At 54.4% G+C, this 20,579-nt stretch overlaps 2 protein-coding genes across 2 annotated transcripts; one reads left to right on the top strand and one right to left on the bottom strand.

Annotated features, from left to right (window-relative positions):
- Window positions 1–105: 105 nt before the first annotated feature.
- On the top strand, window positions 106–15,829 carry CHAF1A (chromatin assembly factor 1 subunit A). The gene is made up of 15 exons (XM_054291059.1): window positions 106–141; window positions 710–760; window positions 941–1,695; window positions 3,418–3,474; window positions 5,236–5,477; window positions 5,899–5,959; window positions 6,349–6,417; window positions 6,805–7,028; window positions 7,163–7,331; window positions 7,487–7,567; window positions 7,647–7,736; window positions 7,937–8,198; window positions 9,464–9,909; window positions 13,104–13,191; window positions 14,981–15,829. Exons 2-15 carry the CDS (start codon window positions 712–714, stop codon window positions 15,058–15,060), a joined length of 2,673 nt encoding a protein of 890 aa, XP_054147034.1. The 5' UTR covers window positions 106–141; window positions 710–711; the 3' UTR covers window positions 15,061–15,829.
- A 99-nt stretch (window positions 15,830–15,928) lies between these two features.
- UBXN6 (UBX domain protein 6) lies at window positions 15,929–20,450 on the bottom strand. The gene is made up of 11 exons (XM_054291060.1): window positions 20,289–20,450; window positions 19,898–20,058; window positions 19,619–19,680; window positions 19,371–19,493; window positions 19,047–19,144; window positions 18,659–18,734; window positions 18,490–18,574; window positions 18,070–18,289; window positions 17,856–17,986; window positions 16,956–17,101; window positions 15,929–16,439 (listed from the first exon to the last, which is right to left on the bottom strand). The coding sequence occupies exons 1-11, from the start codon at window positions 20,369–20,371 to the stop codon at window positions 16,314–16,316; spliced, it is 1,311 nt and encodes a 436-aa protein (XP_054147035.1). The 5' UTR covers window positions 20,372–20,450; the 3' UTR covers window positions 15,929–16,313.
- Window positions 20,451–20,579: the final 129 nt, after the last annotated feature.

The following is a 20,579-nucleotide window of genomic DNA, read 5'->3' as shown; positions in this document are numbered from 1 at the left end:
CGCCAAGTACGAGCGGGACGGGCCGGGCGGGACCGGGCCCGGAGCGGCGGGGGCTGCGCGGGCCGCGCGGGCCGGGCCGCCTCAGGGTCGGCCGCCGCCGCCCGGCACCGCCGCGAGCCGCGCCCGCCGCCGCCGCCACAGGTAGGGCCGGGCTGGGGGTGCGGCGCGGCCGGGGCGCGCGGTGTTTCCGGCGGCGGTTGGGCCGCGGGGTGCGCGGGGCCTGCCCGGGGTAACAAAGGAGGTGCCGGAGCTGCCGCCGCGCCCCGGGGCTGGGCCCGGGCCCGCCCTGCAGCCGCACTCGTGCAGGCACAGAGCGGTTTGGGTGGGGAGCGATCTGAGAGCCCATCCCGTGCCAGCCGTGCCGTGGGCAGGGACAGCCCACGCTGTCCCCGGGTGCTGCAGCCGGGCCCGGGCACTGCCAGGATCCAGGGGCAGCCGGGGCTGATCTGGGCACCTGTGCCAGGCCTGCCCACCCTCACGGCCAGGAATTCCCTCCTCGCATCTCCTTGGGTGCGGGCACGCGCTGCTGGGGACGTTCCTGCCCCAGGACAGTGTGAGGGGGACAGGGTGGCTGCGGGACCCGCTGGGTCGGGGGTTCCTCTGGCTTGGGAGTGACACTGGGACCCCTTTGTCCTCCCTCAGCCGTCCCGGGGAGGCCGCAGCTCGCTGGGAGCTACCACAAGTGCTGATTTGTTGCTTTCTCCCGTAGCCATGGAGTGCAGAGACAAAGCTGCTGTCCCTCCACGGAAGCTCGTCCAAGGTAAGGGAGTGTCTCTCATCCAGCACACATTAAGAACATCCCACACCTGTATTTTATGAAATGCACTGGCTTGGTGATGATTAAATAATCTCTAAATGGCTCATCTCAGTTTTCAATGTGCTCCAGAATGGATGAGAGCCTTTGGTGTTTCCTGTCTCTGACCTGGTGTTGTTCTTGCAGCCCGGCTGCCCTTCAAGCGCCTCAATCCTGTGCCAAAGGAGAATCTCGATGTCAGCTCAGACGTCAAAAAAGTCAAGAGCTCCCCGAGTGCTTTTGCTGCCAGCAAGGATCTCTCCCTGGATGCCTCAGGTGCCTCCCTGGACAATGTGGAGAACGACTGCCAGCTGGGCCCCGACGGGAACTTGACTCCAAACCTCGTGAACGGGAAGGGTCCCTTGGACCATTTTATCCAGAAAACCCCAGGAGGTGACACGAGTGACCCTGGGGGTGCTCCTGACCCCTCCAGGGGCCCTGCCCACGGACCTGGGGACAGCACAGAGCAGGGGACCGTGGATTCTACAGCTGCTGTGAGCAATGGCACCATAGGAAAGGGGCTGGGCTGCCTGAGCCCCGTGCAGAGCAGCCCAGCAGGTGACTCCGTGGGGACTGAGGGGCCCTGTGCCGCTGCAGGAGCTGGGAGCCCCCCACGCTCCAGCCGCACGGCCTGCCAGGATGCAGCGGGCAGGAAAGGCTCTCAGGGAGAACTGAAGGATGTGCTCTTTGAGGGGAAGGTGCCCGTGGTGCTGCTGGAGGACATCATGAGCCTGAAGTGCCCCCAGGCGGCCTCGTCGGAGAGCGAGGCCCTGGAGTCGTCCCACGAGGGGGACTCGGGACTGACCAACTCCTCCCTGAGCTCTGGGGGCTCCCCCGAGCTCCTGGCACAGAGCAAGAGCAGCAGCAGCAGCCCCCTGGCTGCCTCCACGCCTGCCAGGAAGGTGGGTCTGCTCTGCTTTGGGCTGCTTGGCTTCCTGGGCTTCTGGGGAGCAGCGTGAGGGGGGCACTGAGGAGTGCAGGAAAGGTGCTGGGGATTAATTACCAATTAATTACTGAATTGTTGCCCTTTGGGGTCTCTAAATCCTTGATCCTCCCTGCTTCTGGCTGCTGCTGTATTTACATTTCTTCAGTGAAATGCCCACTTGGGGCTTGGTGTTTTAGGAGCAGCAGTTCTGTGTTCAGCTGGTTCTTCCCAAGCTCTGTTCATCCTCCTCAGGGCTGCTGGGATTCCTGGGAGGGTGTTCCCCCAGAACAGCCAGTGCAGGTGCTTTTCCAGCTCTGAATTTCTGCTCTCCTGCCTCATCCCTGGCAGTGCCCAAGGCCAGGCTGGGTGGGCATTGGAGCAGCCTGGCACAGTGGAGCGTGTGCCCCATGGCAGGGGTGGCACTGGGTGGGCTCTAAGGTCCCTCCCAACCCAAATCTTTCTGGGATTCCATCACAAAGCTCTGGGTGAGGGGGTTTTGGCTCACCTCAGCTTCAGCCACCCTGATTTTTGGGGCAGTTTGGACAGAGAAGCTTCCAAGGGTGGCAGCACCTGCTCAGGTGGCTCAAACACCACGGGGATGGTTCTCCCAGTCCTTCTGTTGTGTTTATCAAGTCAAGTGATCAATTCATTCCTCCTCTGTGAAAACTCCCCATCTTCCCTCTCTAAAATAAACAGACACACTCCAGCAGGCATGAAGAATTTCCAGTGTAGCAGAACAGCAGAAAGCACTCCTGGTGTAATCCAGCACTGCCAGTGGGGCTGGATTTGCTCCTGTGCTGCTCCCCAAAATGAGGGTTTGTACCCCAAAGCTGTGCAGCTGGGACCTTTGTTTTCCTGGGAGGAAACAGCCCTGAGGAGCTGAAGCCCCCACTTGACAGAACTGCTGTTTTCTGTCAGATAAATATAGAAAATAAAGCAGTTGGGCTGTGTTAGCCTGTTAATCACAATTTTAATGTGATGCTGAGAATGGCAGCAGGAGGAGGGGGGATCCACTAAATCAAGTCCCAGTGTGCTGAAATATTGACAAATTAGGCCTTTAACCAGTCTGTGAATGATGGTTTTATACATAAACCACCTTTTTCTTCCCCCCATAAATAAAAGATAAATGAGAAATGTGCCCTGATTGGAATTTAGGGTCAGTGAGCTGCTACTGGTGGAAGATCAAGTGGACTGTGCTGACAACACAAGAAAACGTTAAAATGTGGAAAACAGTCCTTGTGTTTATAAAGTTACAGCTAAATATCACAGCATGATAGGTGGATAATAATAAAAAAAAAAACCAAACCCAAAAAAACCCAAAAAACAGCCCAAACAAATATAAGTTTTGCTGGAAGGAATTGAGTTTGCCATGTCCCCTGTGGTTCAGAGCAGCTCCCCTGGTGTGGTGTCCCCTTGCAAAGGGTCCTGTAGGGCTGAGGGGACCAGAGGGGTTTGTCCAGGGGGACAGGAGGTGGGGTGGGAGTGGGGAGGTTGGATATTCCTGATCTGTGCCCTCATTCCCTGTTCTGGGGGATTTGGATATTCCTGAGCTGTGCCCTCATTCCCTGCTCCGGGGGATTTGGATGTTCCTTTGTGTGCCCTCATTCCCTGCTCTGGGGGAAATTGAGGTGACTGGATGGGATCTGCAGGGATCCTGTCCCTCAGGATCGCCTCTAAAACTTGCATTTTGTGATTCCAGGTACCTCAGAAATTCCACAGAAGTTCAGCAGAGAAGGAGAAGCTGAGATTGCAAAGAGTAAGGCATTTTCCCTGACCCCCAAACCTCCCCTGAGGAGCCAACAAAGGCTTTGCCTTTTATCTCAGCCCAGCTGCAACATCTCTTTTACCATTTTTCCTCACCCTTAGGAGTGTGCAAGAACCTTTAATGCAGGCAGTTAAAGTGCTTGGCTCTTTGCAGAGCTCCTGAATGGAGCCCTGGCTGCATTTGGGGCTCTTTGGGAACAGATTGAAGCCCCAAGATTTAGGTTCTGTTTTTATTAATACACAAGGGAAATGGGGCACTCTGTGGCTTCCTGGATGTCACCACTGGATGCCACCACTGGGAATGCTCAAGCTCCAGGTTCTGTTTGCTTGGGTGCAGCTCCTCAGCAAACTCTGCTGCCACTCATGGAGCCTGAAGGGTCAGTGCTGCAGGAATTGGGCTTTTTTGGGTTGTTTTTATCTGCACCTGGCAAGGTTTGTGCCCAGGAATTGTGTGTGTCTCGGTGGCTTGTTTATAAACTCGTGTGTTTTATGTAAGTTGTAGCTGCAAAGCTTTGCAGCCTTTCCCAGTGCCCCATATAGAATTCCAATCTGTTGTTTTCTTCCCTTTCTATAGCTGTGTTAAAAATAGCAGGGATGGGAGGGAGAGAAAGGAGAATGGAAGCTAAAAATGATGCTGGGAATGAAGCAGAGCCACCAGTGAGCTGTCAGCTTCACACCAGCACCCTGCACATTCCATGACTCAGGCTGACAGTGTTGTTTCCTTGCCATTGGCACCATTTGGCTGTTGGTGGCTTTCTGCAGTTATTTGTGTTGTGACACTGCTCAAGGAAGCCTTGATGTTGACAAGGAGAGATGTGAAATCAATAAAAGAAAACTGAAAATACCCAGGGAGGAGTTGGGAGTGTCTGGGCACAGGCAGATCCTCCTTTCCTGGTGACATCACCAGTGCCTGCAGCACAGAAAAGCTTTTTCTCTTTAATTTGACATTTTCCTCCTTTGTGTCAGCAGAGCCGCGGTGGGAATTGCAGTTGTTTTGGCAGGAAACACCATAAAAGGCAACATTTCCAATAAAATCTGTTCCCAAAGTGCTCCTTAAACAATCTCAGGGCACTGGTGATGTCTGATGATGTAGAATGGAAGAAAACAAGGGATAAGCTCCACAATCTGGGGTTTGGAGAATGACTTTATTCCCTGAGATCATGGAACAGCCCAGCTGGGGGGGACCCACAAGGATCATCAAAGTGATTCCTGTGCTTGTGGAAACAATCAGAAAATCCTGGTGGGCTTGTGATGTCAAATCAGCTCAAATTCACTTGTAGAAGTGACACCACTGTAGCCCTGTGATGACACCAAAGCATGAAAAGCTTTGCTCAGGGGGAAATATTTTGGAAAGAATCTGAAATCTCCTATTAAATAAGGGAATAATTACGATTTTTTAATTCCCATCTAATTTTCCATAATGCCACTGTGGTAATGAAGATGACTCAATACAAAGCTTTCTTTGATGCTTAGAGAAATGAAAATACCTTTTTTTCTTTTGCTAAGGGAAAAGAATAATTAAAGCTTTCAGAGAGGCAGCCCAGGGAAGCTCAGCTGAGGCAGGGGGGCTGTGGATGTGCTCCCACCTGCATTCCTGGGGAAAATGAGGGGTCCCTCCCATTCCACGATAATTTTGTGATGCTGCAGGTCAAGCACTGGGTGGGCTCAGCTTCCTTTTTGAGCAATAAATGCTGATTTTCAGCAGTTTTGGGAGCACAGAGCTGCAGTTCTGAGTGTCCCCTTTGTGCCCCAGGACCAGGAGCGTGCGGACAAGCTCCAGAAGCTGCAGGCAGAGAGGGAGGAGAAGGGGAGGCTCAAGGAAGAGGCAAAAGCTGCGAAGGAACGAGCCAAGGAGGAGGCCAAGAAGAGGAAAGAGGAAGAGAAGGAGTTGAAGGAGAGAGAAAGGAGGGAAAAGAAGGAAAAGGAGGAGAAGGAGAAAGCTGAGAAGCTGCGAGTGAAGGAGGAGAAGCGCAAGGAGAGGCAGGAGGCTCTGGAGTGAGTGCCTGGGCTTGTGCAGCCCCTGGGGGTCCCTGTGCTGATTTCCATCCCAAATTTCCCTGCCCTGCTCCAGCAGCACGGGCCTGGGGTCAGGGGGTGGCTCTGAAATCCTGAGGGACTCTGTGCCCCCATCCCAGCTTCCCCTCCTGACCTGGCTCTCCTGTGCTGTTTGTGGAGGAAGTTACTGGGACTTGGTAACCCCTGGAACTCCCTGGCATTGAGAGGAACTCGAGGCAGCCCATGAACTTGAAATGGGTCAATATTTGCTCTGCAAGGAATGAACAAAGTCTCCTCTGCACTTCACCAAGTGTGGTTCTTGGCTGGGTTGACAGATGATCCTCGTGGTGGGGTCTGGGGCTTCCCACCTCCTCTTCACCCTTCCTGATGGGTGACAATTCACATGGTCTTTGTTTTCAAGGGCAAAACTTGAGGAGAAGAGAAAGAAAGAAGAGGAGAAACGGTTAAAGGAGGAAGAAAAGGTAAAAATGTTTTCTCTGGCTTGTCTCTAAATTCTTTCTGGGGTGAAATGGTGGAGCTGGTTCCTTTGGGTGCAGCCTGTCCCCCCGACCTGCTGGGGCTGCTCCATGCAGGTTTTACCTGTTCCTTTCACCCCTGTTGGTTCCTTTGCTTTTTTTCCCTCTCTGTGTGTGTTTCTGAATGGCCACAGGTGACCTGTGCCCTGGCAGTGCCACTGGAGCCCTGCTGGTGCCAGGGAGGACAATCAGAGCTTCTGTTGAGTCACAGGAGCTGCTGACTGCCTGAACTTTGCTTTGTGCCTCATTTGAAGTTGAGTCATGCGTGAGATGAGCTCACCTGGCATTCCAGAGCTTTGTCCCACCTCACGTTTGCATTTGGGTTCTCGTTTCAGCGCATCAATGCCCAGAAAGCAGAGATCACCAGGTTCTTCCAGAAACCAAAGACTCCACAAGCCCCCAAGGTGAGGGACTGCTGTTCCTCTGTGTGTTGGTCTCTCACAGTTCCTAACAAAAATACCCTGATTTCCTTCTCAGCTGCCCCTTACAGCTTCTTAGGTGGTTAAAACATTGTTTTTTCTTAATTTCCTGGTCCCAAAAGTGCAAAGGATTTTGAGAAAATGCCCAGAGCAGGGACTACAAAAGACATTTGTGGTTGGTTCAGTGAATCTCAGCTCTGTCTTCTGCATTGCCTGGAAGATCTGGAGTCTTGGACAGGAAGGGCTTAACTTAATCTTCACTTAACCTAAATCTTCACCTCAGACAACACCCCAACAGCAGGTGTTCCTTGCATGTGTTGGTGCTGCAGCTTCTCAGTGTCCAACCCTGACATTCCTCACTTGATGTTTCAGACCCTTGCTGGCTCCTGTGGCAAGTTTGCTCCTTTTGAAATTAAGGAGAACATGGTCTTAGCCCCCCTCAGCCGTGTGGCCCTGGAACCAGAGGACCTGGAACAGCTGGATAAGCTCCTGCACGCCCAGAATGCTGAAGATTCTTTCTTGAAGGATCTAAAATGTCGTAAACCACGAAAAACTGGGCCCACTTTGGTCAGTGACAGCAGTGACAGTGTCAACAGGTCAGTCTGCACTTGAGGGCTTGCTTTGCTTCTGGTTTATGAAATGAACTGCAGAGAGGGTTTGATGTTGATTGGAGAGGAGGGAAGGCTGGAGCTGCTCAGTGGGGCTCAGCCACCTTCCCCTGTGTTCCCAGTGACGTGGTGGTGGTGGACAGCTGCCAGGCAGATGCTGTTCCTGAGAGGGAGAAGTTTGGCAGGATGAAGCTCCTGCAGTTCAGTGAGAATCACCGTCCTGCCTACTGGGGCACCTGGAACAAGAGAACCTCCCTGATCCGTGCCAGGAACCCGTGGTCCAAGGACACTGTAAGCACCTCAGCCTGCTGCATCCTTTGTGCTCTAGAAGTGAATGTGCTTGGCCAAGTCCTCTGCTTCCCTGGCATTTCTGAGCCATTTTGTTCCCTCTGAAAGCCCAGCCTGGCTTTGGTGCTGATGGACAGAAATGTTGGCATTTCTTGCAGAAACTGCTGGACTATGAAGTGGACAGTGATGAAGAGTGGGAGGAGGAGGAGCCAGGGGAAAGTCTCTCCCATAGTGAAGAGGTGAGGATCCTGCATGCTGAATAAAATCAGGAACCACTTGCACTGGGTGTGGTTCTAACTCTAACCCATTTGTTTGTAGGATGACGAAGAGGAGGGAGAGGATGAAGATGAGGACGATGGGTTTTTTGTACCCCATGGGTACCTATCTGAAGATGAAGGTGTGACAGAGGTAAGGCAGCTGGCTGTCCCTGAGTTCCCATTTCTGTTTGCAGTGAACTGTGCCATGTCAATACTGGCAGGGGAGGGCAGCACGTGCTCTGTGCCTGCACGGTTCATGGCTCAGGGAACACGAGGCAAAGCTGCCTTTAAAAAGCTCTTTTTTTCATCCTGGTGTGGCTGTAACGAGTCCTTTGTCCCCTGTGGCTGCAGGAGGGTGACCCAGAGAACCAGAAGGTTCGTCAGAAGCTGAAGGCAAAGGAGTGGGATGAGCTGATAGCCAAGGGGAAGAGGTTCCATGTCCTGCAGCCTGTGAAGATTGGCTGTGTCTGGGACAGGGCAGCAAAGGACAACGGCACCAACCCCGACCTGAAGGTGCTCCAGCAGTTCACAGCCTGTGTCCTGGATCCACCTGCACCAGAGGAGGAGCAGCAGACACAGAAATGTAGCAAAAAAAGAGCAAAAGATCAGCAAAGTAAGACCCGAAGGGCTGAGCAGTGCTCCCACAGTGCTGTGCTGTGCTTTGGAGGGAGTGGGGGATTAGTGAGTGCTGCATTCAGAGTGACCTGTTTGTGACAGGGCTGGAATCCAAGGAATCTCTGAGAGCTCTTGGAAAGGACTTTTCTGGCACTGCCTCTCCAAAAAGTCTTGCTCTGGGCAATCTAGGAACTAAAGCCAACCAGACTTGAGCAAGCTCACATTTAGGATGGGCCTGAGCCTGTTTGTTGTTTGGGGGAAATTGTTTGGTTTCTGTGTTTGGTTCCAGTCCTGAGCTTTTCCTGCACCTGACTAACACAAGGCTGTGAATAACTCACATAAAGGCCAAGCAGGGGGTGGGGATTTCACTCCAGGCTGTTTCTACATCAGATCTAGCTGCTGTTACAATCATGGAATCCCAGAGTGGGTTGGCTTGGGTTGGGGGGCACCTTAAAGACCATCCAGTTTCTGCCATGGGCAGGGACACCTTCCACTGGCTCCAAACCCCATCCAAGCTCACCTTGGAGCCTTCCAGGCATGGGGCACCCCCAGCTTCTCTGGTTGTTCCATCTCTAAAATCAATCCTGGAGTGCCCCTGCTGATTTCTGTCCCTGAGGTTTCCCAACCTTTAACCCATTCTGTGCCACTTTTCCTTTGCAATCCTGGAGTGCCTGTGCTGATTTCTATGCCCCTGATTTCCCAACCTTTAACCCATTCTGTGCCACTTTTCCCCTCTGCAGTTCTGGAGTGCCCATGCTGATTTCTATGCCCCTGATTTCCCAACCTTTAACCCATTCTGTGCCATTTTTCCCCTCTGCAGTTCTGGAGTGCCTGTGCTGATTTCCATCCCAAAGCTTTCCCAACATTTAACCCATTCTGTGCCACTTTTCCCCCCGAAGCACTGGGCCAGCTCTGGAGTACCTGTGCTGATTTTTTTCCCACCTTTAACCCATTCTGTGCTGATTTCTTTCCCACCTTTAACCCATTCTGTGCCACTTTGCTCCCTGCAGTCCTGGAGTGCCCATGCTGATTTCTATCCTTGTGGTTTCTGAACCTTTAACCCATTCTGTGCCACCTTTCTCCCCTGCAATCCTGGGCCAGCTCTGGAGTACCTGAACTGATTTCTTCCCCACCTTTAACCCGTTCTGTGCTGATTCCTTCCCCACCTTTAACCCATTCTGTGCTGATTTCTTCCCCACCTTTAACCCATTCTGTGCTGATTCCTTCCCCACCTTTAACCCTTTCTGTGCCATCCCCCCGCAGTCCTGGCCCAGCTGCTGCCGCTGCTGCACGGCAACGTGCACGGGAGCAGGGTGATCATCCAGGAGTTCCAGGAGTGCTGCCGCCAGGGCCGCTTCAGCCACGGCCCCAGGAGCCCCCCGGAGCCCGGGGGGGGCGAGGACAGCGGCGTGCCCTCCAAGGCCAGGCTCAAGAGGATCATCTCAGAGAGCTCCGTGTACGAGAAGCGGCCCGAGTTCAGGATGTGCTGGTACGTGCACGCCGAGGTGCTGCGCAGCTTCGGCCAGGAGCAGCTGCCCGTGCCCTGCCAGTGGAGCTACGTCACCCAGGTGCCCTGCGCGGGCAAGGAGGAGGGGGGCGGCGTGCCAGGAGTGCCCGTGCCCCAGCCCACCCCGCTGGCAGCCAAGAGGAAGGCCATAGGAAGCATGTCCATCACCAAGTTCATGAAGAGGCCTCGGGGCGCTGAGCAGGTGAGTTCCTTGTGCCCCAGTGAGGAGTGCTGGGGGTGTTTGCACCCCCCCCAGCTCAGCCTGTTACCTCCAGCCACTGTCAGACCCTTTTTATGGGGAAAGGAGTGAAATGCTGGGGCTAAAGAGATGGGTTTCTTTTGTGTGTCTGCAGCTTGGACTCTCTGTTCCGTTCGAAACGTCGCTCTCCTGCTGTTCTTCCATTCTCTGCTGCTTGGCACTGATTGCATCCAAGCTGTGAATAGTTTGGAGAGTCTGCTTGGCCTTGGTTTTACAGCTGGGTGTAATTTGTGTGCAGGTTTTATGTGTGCCTGTGGCTGCCAGATGTACAGCCCAAGCTGATGACTTACAGCAGTTGCATGTGAAGGGATTAAATGTGGTTCCCAAGTGCTGCAGCTCAGCCCAGAGCAGTCTGTAAAGGCTCCAGCTCATCCTGACACACATAAAGCTGAATTTCAAGAGCTGGTTTAAAAATACAATAACTCATAGGGACAAAATGAGGTGGAATTGCAGTGCTTGCTGCCTGGGAGCTGTGTTGTGGTTTTCCTGTTGTTGCTTCTGCTTTTCATGGCGACCACAGGTAGTGCTGGAGCCTCATCATGACTGAAAAATGGGAGCATGGAATTCCAGAATGGTTTGGCTTGGGAGGGACCTTCAATCCCACCCAGTGCCATGGCAGGGACACCTCCCACTGGCCTTGGGCACTGCCAGGGATCCAGGGGCAGCCACAGCTGCTCTGGGAACTCCATCCCACTCTCCCCACCATCACAGGGAGGAATTCCTTCCCAAAATCCCAAAATCCCATCCATCCCTGCCCCCTGGCAGTGGGAGCCATTCCCTGTGTCCTGTCCCTCCATCCCTTGCCCAAAGTGTCTCTGTTTCCTCTTCAGGCCCTGGAGGAGCCACATTTGGGTCCTCACAAAGCTTGGGATGCTCTGTGGAGGCTTTAGGTGCTGGAAATTGGGGTTACCAACCTCTGGCTTCCAATCCCCCAGGCAGGGCAGGGTTTGAAATCCCTGCCAGTGGATTTATTCCTCCTTCCCTGTGCACCAGCTTAGCAAAGAGCCCCAGAATGGTTTGGGTTGGGAGGGACCTCAAAGCTGATCTCGTTCCACCCCCTCCCATGGACCACAGATGAGGCTTTTGATGCTTTTTATGCTTTGCCTTCCCAATTTATTCTTGGCTTTTTTGGCTTTTCTACTGAAAAAGCTCAGCATTCAGGTATTGATAGAGATCAGAGACTTGTGAGAAGCTGCTCAGCCCCCAAACTCCATCTGCTTGGGTTTTTTCTTGTACACTAAATAAAGGCAGAGATAAAAGTCTCTGCTTGGCACCCACTGGAAATTCAGCTTATAAGGGAGCAGAAATAGCAAAACAAAGGCTTTTAGGAGAATTACATCACCAGCCTGAATGCTTCAAAGCTCCTCAGAGCTGTGCTGGGGAGGTGCAGCTCCGAGCAGAGGTGTCACAGCCCCAGAAGCTTTTCATTGCTGATGTCTCAATCAGGTGCTGAGATCCCACCCCACCTGTGGAGCCAGGCTGGGGCATGGGGAGAGCCTGGCAATGCTGGGAGCTGCCAGATCCCCACTCTGGCACGTGTTTCTGTGCTGGGGAGCTCACAGCAGGGCTTGTGTGAGTCAAGGTGCTCTTACATAAGAGAAAAATTGGGTGCTGAAGTGGGCAGCACCTGCCCACGTGTAGGAGGGATTGCATTTGACAGCTGGGACTTTATTGAAAGGTGGAAATTGAACATTTTCTTGGCTTGGAAGAGTTTTTTAGGGGATGGGGATCAGGATTTTCATTCCAGTTCCAGCTGAAGGAAAAAAAACAAAACTCAACAGAGCCTCCCAGCTGGGCAGCTTTGGTTTGTGTCACTCCTTGGGCTCTGTGTTCTCCATTCCAAATGGGGAATTTGGGCTTTTCCCATGGCAGGAAACCTGGGCAGCAAGGGAGGAACTGGAACCACTCCCTGAATAAAAACTGATTGGCAAAGAGGAGGAGGAGTCAGGAGAGAACAAGGTCCCAAACTTGATAAGCAACATTAATTCCCCATCTTCAGAAGGGAGAGCACATCCAGAGGGGCTCAGCCTGGAGAAAAGGAGGCTCAGGGGGGACCTGCACAGCTCCTGCCAGGAGGGGACAGCCAGGGGACAGCAGGCTCTGCTCCCAGGGGACACCAGGACAAGGGGGAACAGCCCCAAGCTGTGCCAGGCGGGTTTGGGTTGGATATTGAGAAAATTCCTTCATGGAAAGGGTGGTAAAGCCCTGGCACAGCTGCCCTGGGCACAGCTGGAGCCCCCAGCCCTGCAGGGATTTAAAATCCAAGGGGATGTGGCACCTGGGGACAGGGCCAGTGGTGGCACCTGGGGACAGGGGCAGTGCTGGCACCTGGGGACAGGGACAGTGGTGGCACCTGGGGACAGGGCCAGTGCTGGCACCTGGGGACAGGGCCAGTGGTGGCATTGGGGACAGGGCAGTGCTGGCACTTGGGGACAGGGACAGTGCTGGCACCTGGGGACAGGGACAGTGGTGGCATTGGGGACAGGGCAGTGGTGGCACCTGGGGACAGGGACAGTGCTGGCACCTGGGGACAGGGACAGTGGTGGCACTTGGGGACGGGCAGTGCTGGCACTTGGGGACAGGGCAGTGCTGGCACTTGGGGACAGGGACAGTGCTGGCACTTGGGGACAGGGACAGTGCTGGCACTTGGGGACAGGGGCAATGCTGGCACTTGGGGACAGGGGCAGTGGTGGCACTTGGGGACAGGGCAGTGCTGGCACTTGGGGACAGGGCAGTGCTGGCACTTGGGGACAGGGCAGTGCTGGCCTTGGCAGTGCTGGGGAGCAGTTGGACTCTCTGACCCTTATGAGTCTGTGATTCTATGAAAATAATAAACAGAGGGGGGAGAGATTTCCCTTCCACAAATGCAGCGAGAGTCAGATTCCCGTGGAGCCCGAGCTGCGGGGGCAGCTCAGCGGTTGTGTAAGAGGGAAGGATCCTGGAGCAGAGCTTGGCCTCCTTCCCACTGTGTGTGCCACTGCACCGAGCCCTTCTGTCACAGGTCCTGGCTTGTGCAGCTGGGAGTTGCAGATTTCCTCCCCTCCAGATGTGCCCACCTGCCCAGAGGGTGCCCGGCACTGCCTGTGCCAGCTGTGGCACCTCCCGGCTCACACCTGGTACCTGCTCTTTCCCTCCAGGCTGCAGAGATGGATGGATTTCAGGCAGACACTGAGGAAGATGAGGAAGATGATGACTGCATGATTGTGGATGTACAGCCAGGAAAAGGTGGGAAGGGAGATGGGTACCGAGGGAGCAGGACTCCCTAAATTTGGTTTTTTCTGCCCTTTTCACCACTCCTTGGGCTTTTATCTCTATAGATATCTTATTCCAGATACTGCTGCTTTTTATCCTTTTATTTTAAAAGATGTTTCTTTGCTATTTATGGCCTTCTCTAAGCTGCTCTTTGCTCTTCTGCCCTCCTCCTCCCCTTTTTGTCTCACACAAAGCCCCTGTGAGCAGCCAGGGTCCCCTGCCTGTTCCTGGGGGCACAGGTGAGCACTGGGGCAGTGCCAGCACATCCACTGGCAAATGATGGCAAACATTGCTGCCCTCTGGGGCATGCAGAGCCCTTCCAGCCTGGCAGGGGCTGGGTTATTATTGGAATAGGAATCCCAATATTACCAGTTAGATTGTGCCTGGGCCAGTCTGACCCTCGCTGCTGGGCCAAAGGCGGCAACTGTGGTATAATCACCCCAGAGACACCTTTGGCTTGCTGGAGATTGCAGCTGGGCACTGAACAAGTCCAGGCTTGTCAGGAACTCCGTTTACCTCAGGAGGAAAGCTTCAGGTGATGGTGAGGAGAAAAAGGAGATGGATTCTGCTGGAGGGTTTATATCCAGAGGTTTATTCCATGGTTACAGAGGTCTGAATGTGAGCAACTGCTCCAACAGAATCTCGGCCGCATGGTCTGATTCACCTTTTAAGCTCAGGGACAGGGGAAGGGGAGGGACAGGTGAGCACCAACCAGGTGAGAGGGGCAGGGTCTCAAGGGACCAGGGACACCTATACGGGCCAATGACCCCCAGGCCTGAGGGGCATCCTTTGAACTTGACCAACCACACACGCCTTGCTGGAATGTTCAGCCTGATTGACAGGACTCACTCAGCAAGGGGGGCGAGGGGGAAGAGGTACAGGCACACCTGGGAGGTGACCTGGAAGTCTAAAATGGGACATTACAGCACACCACAACAGGTCATCACCCCTCTGGAGCAGCCACAATCTGAGCGCTTGCTCGTGTTTGTGTCCCAGTTATCCCTTGGAAATGGCTTCAGAGCCCCTGTGCTGCAGCCTCTCCTTTCAGGCCACGCTGGGAGGAGGATGTGCAGCAGCTCCTTTCATCTCCAGGAGCTTTTGGCCGTGATCACACAGATCAATGAGCTGACTCCGAGCACGTGCTGTGCTTTCCAAAGCTCTGGGCTCTTTTCTTGCCGCTCACAATGGAGCTCTCCCAACCTGCTCTAGGGAAAGTGGTTTGTGTTGGGCGGCTCCTCTGGCAGATAAGGACTCGTGCACAGAAATTCTGGAGTGTTTGACCCATTCCAGGCATTATCTGGGCTCTCCTGCCTCTCTGAGCTCCTCTCACCTCCCAAAACAGACATTGGGACTGCCTGACAAGGAGCCTGGCTCTAATCTTAAGCTGCTTTTGCTTATTACCAGGCTCTGAGATGAAAACCTCGCCTCGGGTTCATCCCCTCTTGTTCTGAGGATGCCACTGAGCAGCTTCCCTCCCTCAGGCCCTGCTGACACACAAGCAGCTCTGTTTGTTTGGCTCTGCCTGACTCTAAAGCACTGAAAAGATTATGGAAATCCTTTTTATGGTTGAAGTGATTTTTTTATTCTGGATTGGTGCTATTAAATACGAAGCCAGTATTAAAACCAGTTTTTAAATAGTGTTGAAAAGGAGACTCACAACAGATGCAGGAAGCTAAGACAGATAACACATAAAGTAGTCAAATTTTACTGGATTAATGAGGATATTTATAAAAACAAACCAAACACATTCTCTCCTTTGCAGGTTCCACAGCTTCAGAATCCAGTGGCACAAGAGCTGCTCACCAGGACAGCAGCATGGTCAGCCCATCTAATACAATTTGAGACTTTAAATGCTACTAACTCCTCTGTATGTATGTAGAATGAGCTAGAAAGTTTTAAACCTTGTGTATCTTTGACCAAGATACTTGAAAGTATTCCACATTTCTTGTAAAGAGAAGACAGCACTTTGTTCTACTTCAGACCAGATGGAAGCTTAAATTTTTAGCTTTAGCTTTTTAGCTTTTTTTTTTTAAATACTGCATATTAATCTGTCCTTAATAAAGCATTATTGAAATTTTGATACTTCTTTGTAATGGAAGGTATCTAAGTTATCTCTAAAAGTAGCTGAGGGATTTTGGAATAAGCTTATTGTGATGCCACTGGGGAATGACTGTTCATAATGTTGTACAGCGTGGCCTTGGGTATAAATGATGTACAATTATATATGAATTTATGCTCTTGTACCATCCTGTTTGTGGTCTTACTTGCTCCAGAGAACAGCAGCAGGGCTTTACCTTTGGAAGAGGGAAAAATGCTTTGTTTCTCTTATTTTGGGACAGGCTGGACAGGTCAGGGCTAGGTTCTCAGTCTCTTGTCTGCATCAGAGCTGGGCTCTGTCCCACAGGAAAACTCTGCTTGAGGTATTAAAGGACTGAGCTGGCATCAGACTTGGTGACACACAGGACAAACTTGCTGGGGCTTTCATACAACTGGTGAGTTATCAGTTACTTCTTTAAAAGATTGTCTGTAATTTCAGGTTTGTTCTCTCCCCCTGGGCAGCAGCAGTGGCTGTTCCCTGCTGTCACTCTCTGAAGGGACAAGGGGGTGATGCTGCCCCAGTAACACCAGTGCCAGCCCCAGCACAGACTGGTTTGGCATCTCAAACCTACAACAGCAATGCAACTCGAGCAACTGGGATCAGGACTGAGTCTTTAAATAATTCCATTTAATCGGACTAAGTGTAACTTTATCCAAATAGCTTCTCCCCAGTAGGAGTTACAGTGCACACAGAAGCAGAACGGGAAGCTGAGCTCTACACCCAGCGCCCTCCCCAGGCTCAGGCCGGTCATCCAGCCTTACCAGCCCCTCATCCCTGCTCCACCACTGCCTCGGGAACGCCTCGGGCAGTCCCTGCTCCAGTTGGGTGTTGGCAGCCCCAGGGAGGAGCCGCTGGCGGGGCCACCTGTGAGTCTGGAGCCGGGAGGGGACAGCAGGGCCCTGCCCCTGTGCAGAGCCAACCAAAGCCACCTCCAGCAGTCTCGGCAAAAGGAGGGACGAGTCCAAAGCCAGCAGCACCGGAGGCTCTGCCCTTTATTTCAGGACAGGGGCTGGGCCCTGGCCAGCAGCTCGGGCCTGAGGGGGCTGCGCTGCTCCTCCGCCGCCGCCTCCACGTCCGCCATGACCGCGGCGTCCCAGGCCAGGCTCAGCAGGGCCGAGGGCACCTGGGCACGACAGCAGCACTGAGCACGGCCAGGGAAGGGTGCCAGGAGTCCTGGGAGCCACCCAGTGCCACCCCTGCCTGGGGCAGCGACGCCTCCCACTGCCCCAGCTTGTGCATCCCTGGGCACTCCCACATTGCTCTGTTCCTGAGTGTGGGACACCCTGTGAGCATTCACAGAGCTGGGACTGCTCAGACTGAGAAGGACAAGGCTGGAGTGCAGGCAGCTGCTTTTAGGGGATGCTAATTTGGGCTTTCTGTTCATACCCTCCCTCACCATCACTGCCTTCCCTCCTTCCCAGCCCCTGACAGCTCTGGGCTCCAAGAGGAGGAACCTGCACTTCCCTCCACACCTCCAAGCCCCCCAAATTAACTGCTCTGTCCTTAAAATGAGGGGGCAGAGCACAACTTGGGGCTCTGAAAGAACACAAACTTCTCCCCCCACTGCTCTGAGCAGCAGAAGTCTCTGACAGCCTCAAGATGCTCTGGAAGGTACCAACAATAATTTTTTTTTACTCACCAGCCCACATTCATTGAAGGCCAAGTTCTCGTCAGTCAGTTTGAGACCTCCAGGTCCCAGGAGCTCAAAGGGCAGCCAGTCATCTCTGAGTGCTTCTCTCACAAAGTTGTAGAGCACAGACACTGACTCTCGGGCATAAAAAGTCCCTGCCATGAGAAAACAAGGTGAGAGAGTCTGGCATTTACCAAAATCTAACCTTTTGTGGTCGGTTCCGTGGGGCTTCACCCACTGATGCTGACTTGATCAGCGACTTCCCTGCCACACAGCCAGCCTGATTTAACTGAAACCTATAAAAGCAGAATCCCCAAAGAAAAATACTCAATTGTTGGGAGCCCCTGCCAGCCTGTAACAAAGAGCTGGGGAAGCCTGAAATGATTTCCAGAGTTCTACAGGAAAATTTGAAGAGGATTTATGCTGTTGTACAGTCTGACATCACACAGGCAGCCTCACGCTGGCTGCTGTCACACTCTGATCTAATGAGTCCAGCTTGAGAAGAACAGACTTTAATTAATGATGCCTTGAGATTCTTCCCTCTCTGTCCAATCCTGGCTTAAAATCCCAACCCTGAGCAGGGAGAGGGTTTGGAGATGGAGAGAGTTCATGGGGAAACATTACCCTGCTGTAGTTTAGGGGTGGTTTATCCCACCAGCTGCACTCAGCACCTCCTCCTTACACTCCAAGGACCCTCAGAAACTTCTGGAGGTGCCTGAAGGAAGGGTGAGGAGTCCCCCTTACCCTGGAGCCATTGGAGATGGGCAGAGTTCATGGGGAAACATTACCCTGCTGTAGTTTTGGGGTGGTTTATCCCACCAGCTGCACTCAGCACCTCCTCCTTACACTCCAAGGACCCTCAGAAACTTCTGGAGGTGCCCAAAGGAAGGGTGAGGAGCCCCCCCTTACCCTGGAGGATGTATCCATCGGGGAAGCGCACCCTCAGCAGCGTGTAGTTGTACTTCCTCATCTCCCTCTGCTCGTCCTTCTCGCGCATGGCTCTGGTCCTCAGCATCGACGCCTTCTCCACCGCCTCCGTCCTGCGGGCACAGACCCTTGTAGGCCCCAAGGAAAGCCACCAGCTGCTGTCCCCTGGCCCTGCTGCTGTGCCCCGAGCCCTCACCGGAGCCGCTGCTCGCGGCGCAGCTCCTCCGCAGTGAGGCTGAAGAAGTCGCGGGGCAGCTCGAAGCGCGCGGCCGCGGGCGAGGGGTGGAACACGGCCAGCTGCCGGTGCAGCTGCGCCCGCACGGGCTCCGAGCTCAGCAGCTGCTCCTTGTGCTCCCTCAGGTCCTCCAGCCTGCTCAGCACCTCCTCCTTCAGCACGTAGAACTCCTCCGTGGTCTCTGCAAACACAAGGATGGGGCGTGAGGCTCTTGGTCTTCAGGGCAGTGACACGGGGACGAGGAAATGTCACACTGGGACGAGGAATGTGCAGGCGCTGAGGGTGTTTTTGTTCCAGCCTTGGAGGAATGACCTCTGTGGAGCTGTCAGCGATCAGAGCTGCCCCCAGCATCCCCCAAGCTCCACATTAATGAGTTCTTGCCTTGTCCTGGAACAGGCAGTGTTTTTGTCTCAAACCCGACAGCCTGGAAAAATTTGTGTGTCCCTTCCAAGCAGCTTATCCTTTCCTGGAAGAAAAGGACAGAATTTAGGTGGAGTTTGCTCCAAGCAAGGGCTTTCCAGGGCTGAGCAGCTGTGGAGCCTGAGCTCACCTGAAACACCTTGTTCTGCAGTTTGATTTTCCGGTATTTCTCCTCCTCTGGATGGAGATAGATGTTATCCAGGTACCTGCAGGAAGAGGAATGCACTGCCTGGATCAAAGCAAGACACTCCAAGGTCAGAGAGAAAAGAGAGACCTCACAGAGGAAAAAAGCTGAGAAACCCAGGAAAAAAAAATACAACAATGTTTTGGGGCCAAACTAAAAAACCAGCAGCTCCCAAGCCTCTTGGATCAGTGGGACCAACTCTTCCAGGTCAACTGTCAAATTGGGTGGTTCAAGAGTTCCATTTTCTTCCAAAAAAAAAAAGACTTTGCTAGAAGCAGAGCAAGCAAACCCAGCAGGGAAGGGATGAGCTGCCCGTGCCCTCAGTGACACTCACTTGGCCATGGTCTCCACGCACAGCCGGACCTTCTCCCGGTCCTTGTTGAAGGTGTGGATCTCCATGATGGAAGCGGCCACCGGGTCCACGGAGAAATACTGGGGGAGAGGGAGAGAAGCTGCTCAGGGAGGAGCTGACCCCAGCCCAGCTCAATTGTCCCCCATTTGCTGGGCTAGAGATGATTGAACAGGCAAAGTGAAATTGTCCTGGGGGAGATTTTACACGAAGCAGATGGAGGGTTGGCAAGGTCACTGCTGAAGGGGACCCACGGCACAAAAAGGAGTTTGAAGAGGGAAGGGAAGGAGTTTGAAGGGAAGCACTCACTGCCTGGATGGCTTCTCGGAGCTGCTTCTCCTTCTGGTCTTTCCTCACAACGGTACCAGTCAAGGGGCAGATGAAATAAACCCCTGAGACAGAGGGAGCAGCTGCCCCTTCCTCCTCCTGCTCCTGAAGGAGATCAAACCAAACTGAGCACGGGGAGGTTTTGGTGGGGATTATGTTTATAAATCCTCTCAGGATAAGGAGAGCAGCCCCAAGGGGTGCTGAGCAGGGAATGGCAGCATCTCCCTCACCTTTTCCTCCATGGAGAGCCCCTTCTCGCTGGCAGCTGCCTCGGCCATCAGCTCTTTCCTCACTACAACACACAAACCCTGTTGGAGTGGAGGCTCAGCACATTCCAGAGCCTTCTGGACAGCTCAGCGCTGCCCTGGGAAGCAAACACCTGCCCAGGTGTGGCGTCCCAGCCCAGGGCCGCGCATGACCCCATTTCCAGGACGGCTGCCCCAAACCAGGCAGGACAGGGAGCCGTCCCCGGGCGCTTTTCCAGCCGCGATTCCCGCGGCCGCTCCTACCCTGGTTCCTGATGGCCTCCTGCGACGCGGACGGAGCCTTTCCTCCCTTGGGCTTCACCTCCAGCCGGGCCAGCGCCGCGGCCGCCGCCCTCTGCGCCTCATCCGTCGGGGCCTGCCGGGGCTTCGGGGCCACCTCGGCTTTCGGCTTCTCCCGGGGGGCCCTGGCACGGAGGACACGGCTCGGGGACGGCCCGTGCGCGCCCGCCCGCCGGTGGCACCGCGGGGACGGGGGAAGGAGCGCTCGGGCCCGGCGCTGTCACCGCTCCCTCCCCGCGTGCCCCTCGTGCCCCGGGCAGGTACCGGGCCCAGGGCGGGCGGTACCGGCCGCGGAGGGTGCCCGGGGGTGGCGTTACCGGTGGTGGCGTAACCGGAGGGTCCCCCCAGCCCGTACCGGGACGGCTCCGAGAGCTTCTGCCCGGGCCCCGCTGTCTTGAACTTCAGGTCGGCCTTGATCTCCTGGAAGAACTTGCGCATGGCGGTGCCGGGATGGGACCGGGCCGGAACGGGAGGAGCACCGGGACGAGAGCAGCACCGGGACGGGAACAGCACCGGGACGGGAACAGCGCCGGGACGGGAGCAGTACCGGGATGGGAGCGGGGCGGCCGCACCCCCCCGCGCTTCCGGCCCGCCCGCGCCGTCACCGGAACGGGGCGGGACCGGCCCCGCTCGGGCGGCGGGGATG

This window comes from Melozone crissalis, unplaced genomic scaffold (assembly GCF_028551555.1).
Source record: "Melozone crissalis strain CALT ecotype California unplaced genomic scaffold, PUWL_Pcris_2 ptg000088l_1, whole genome shotgun sequence".
Taxonomy (NCBI): Eukaryota; Metazoa; Chordata; class Aves; order Passeriformes; family Passerellidae; genus Melozone; species Melozone crissalis.
This window is presented reverse-complemented; position numbering and strand designations above follow the sequence as displayed.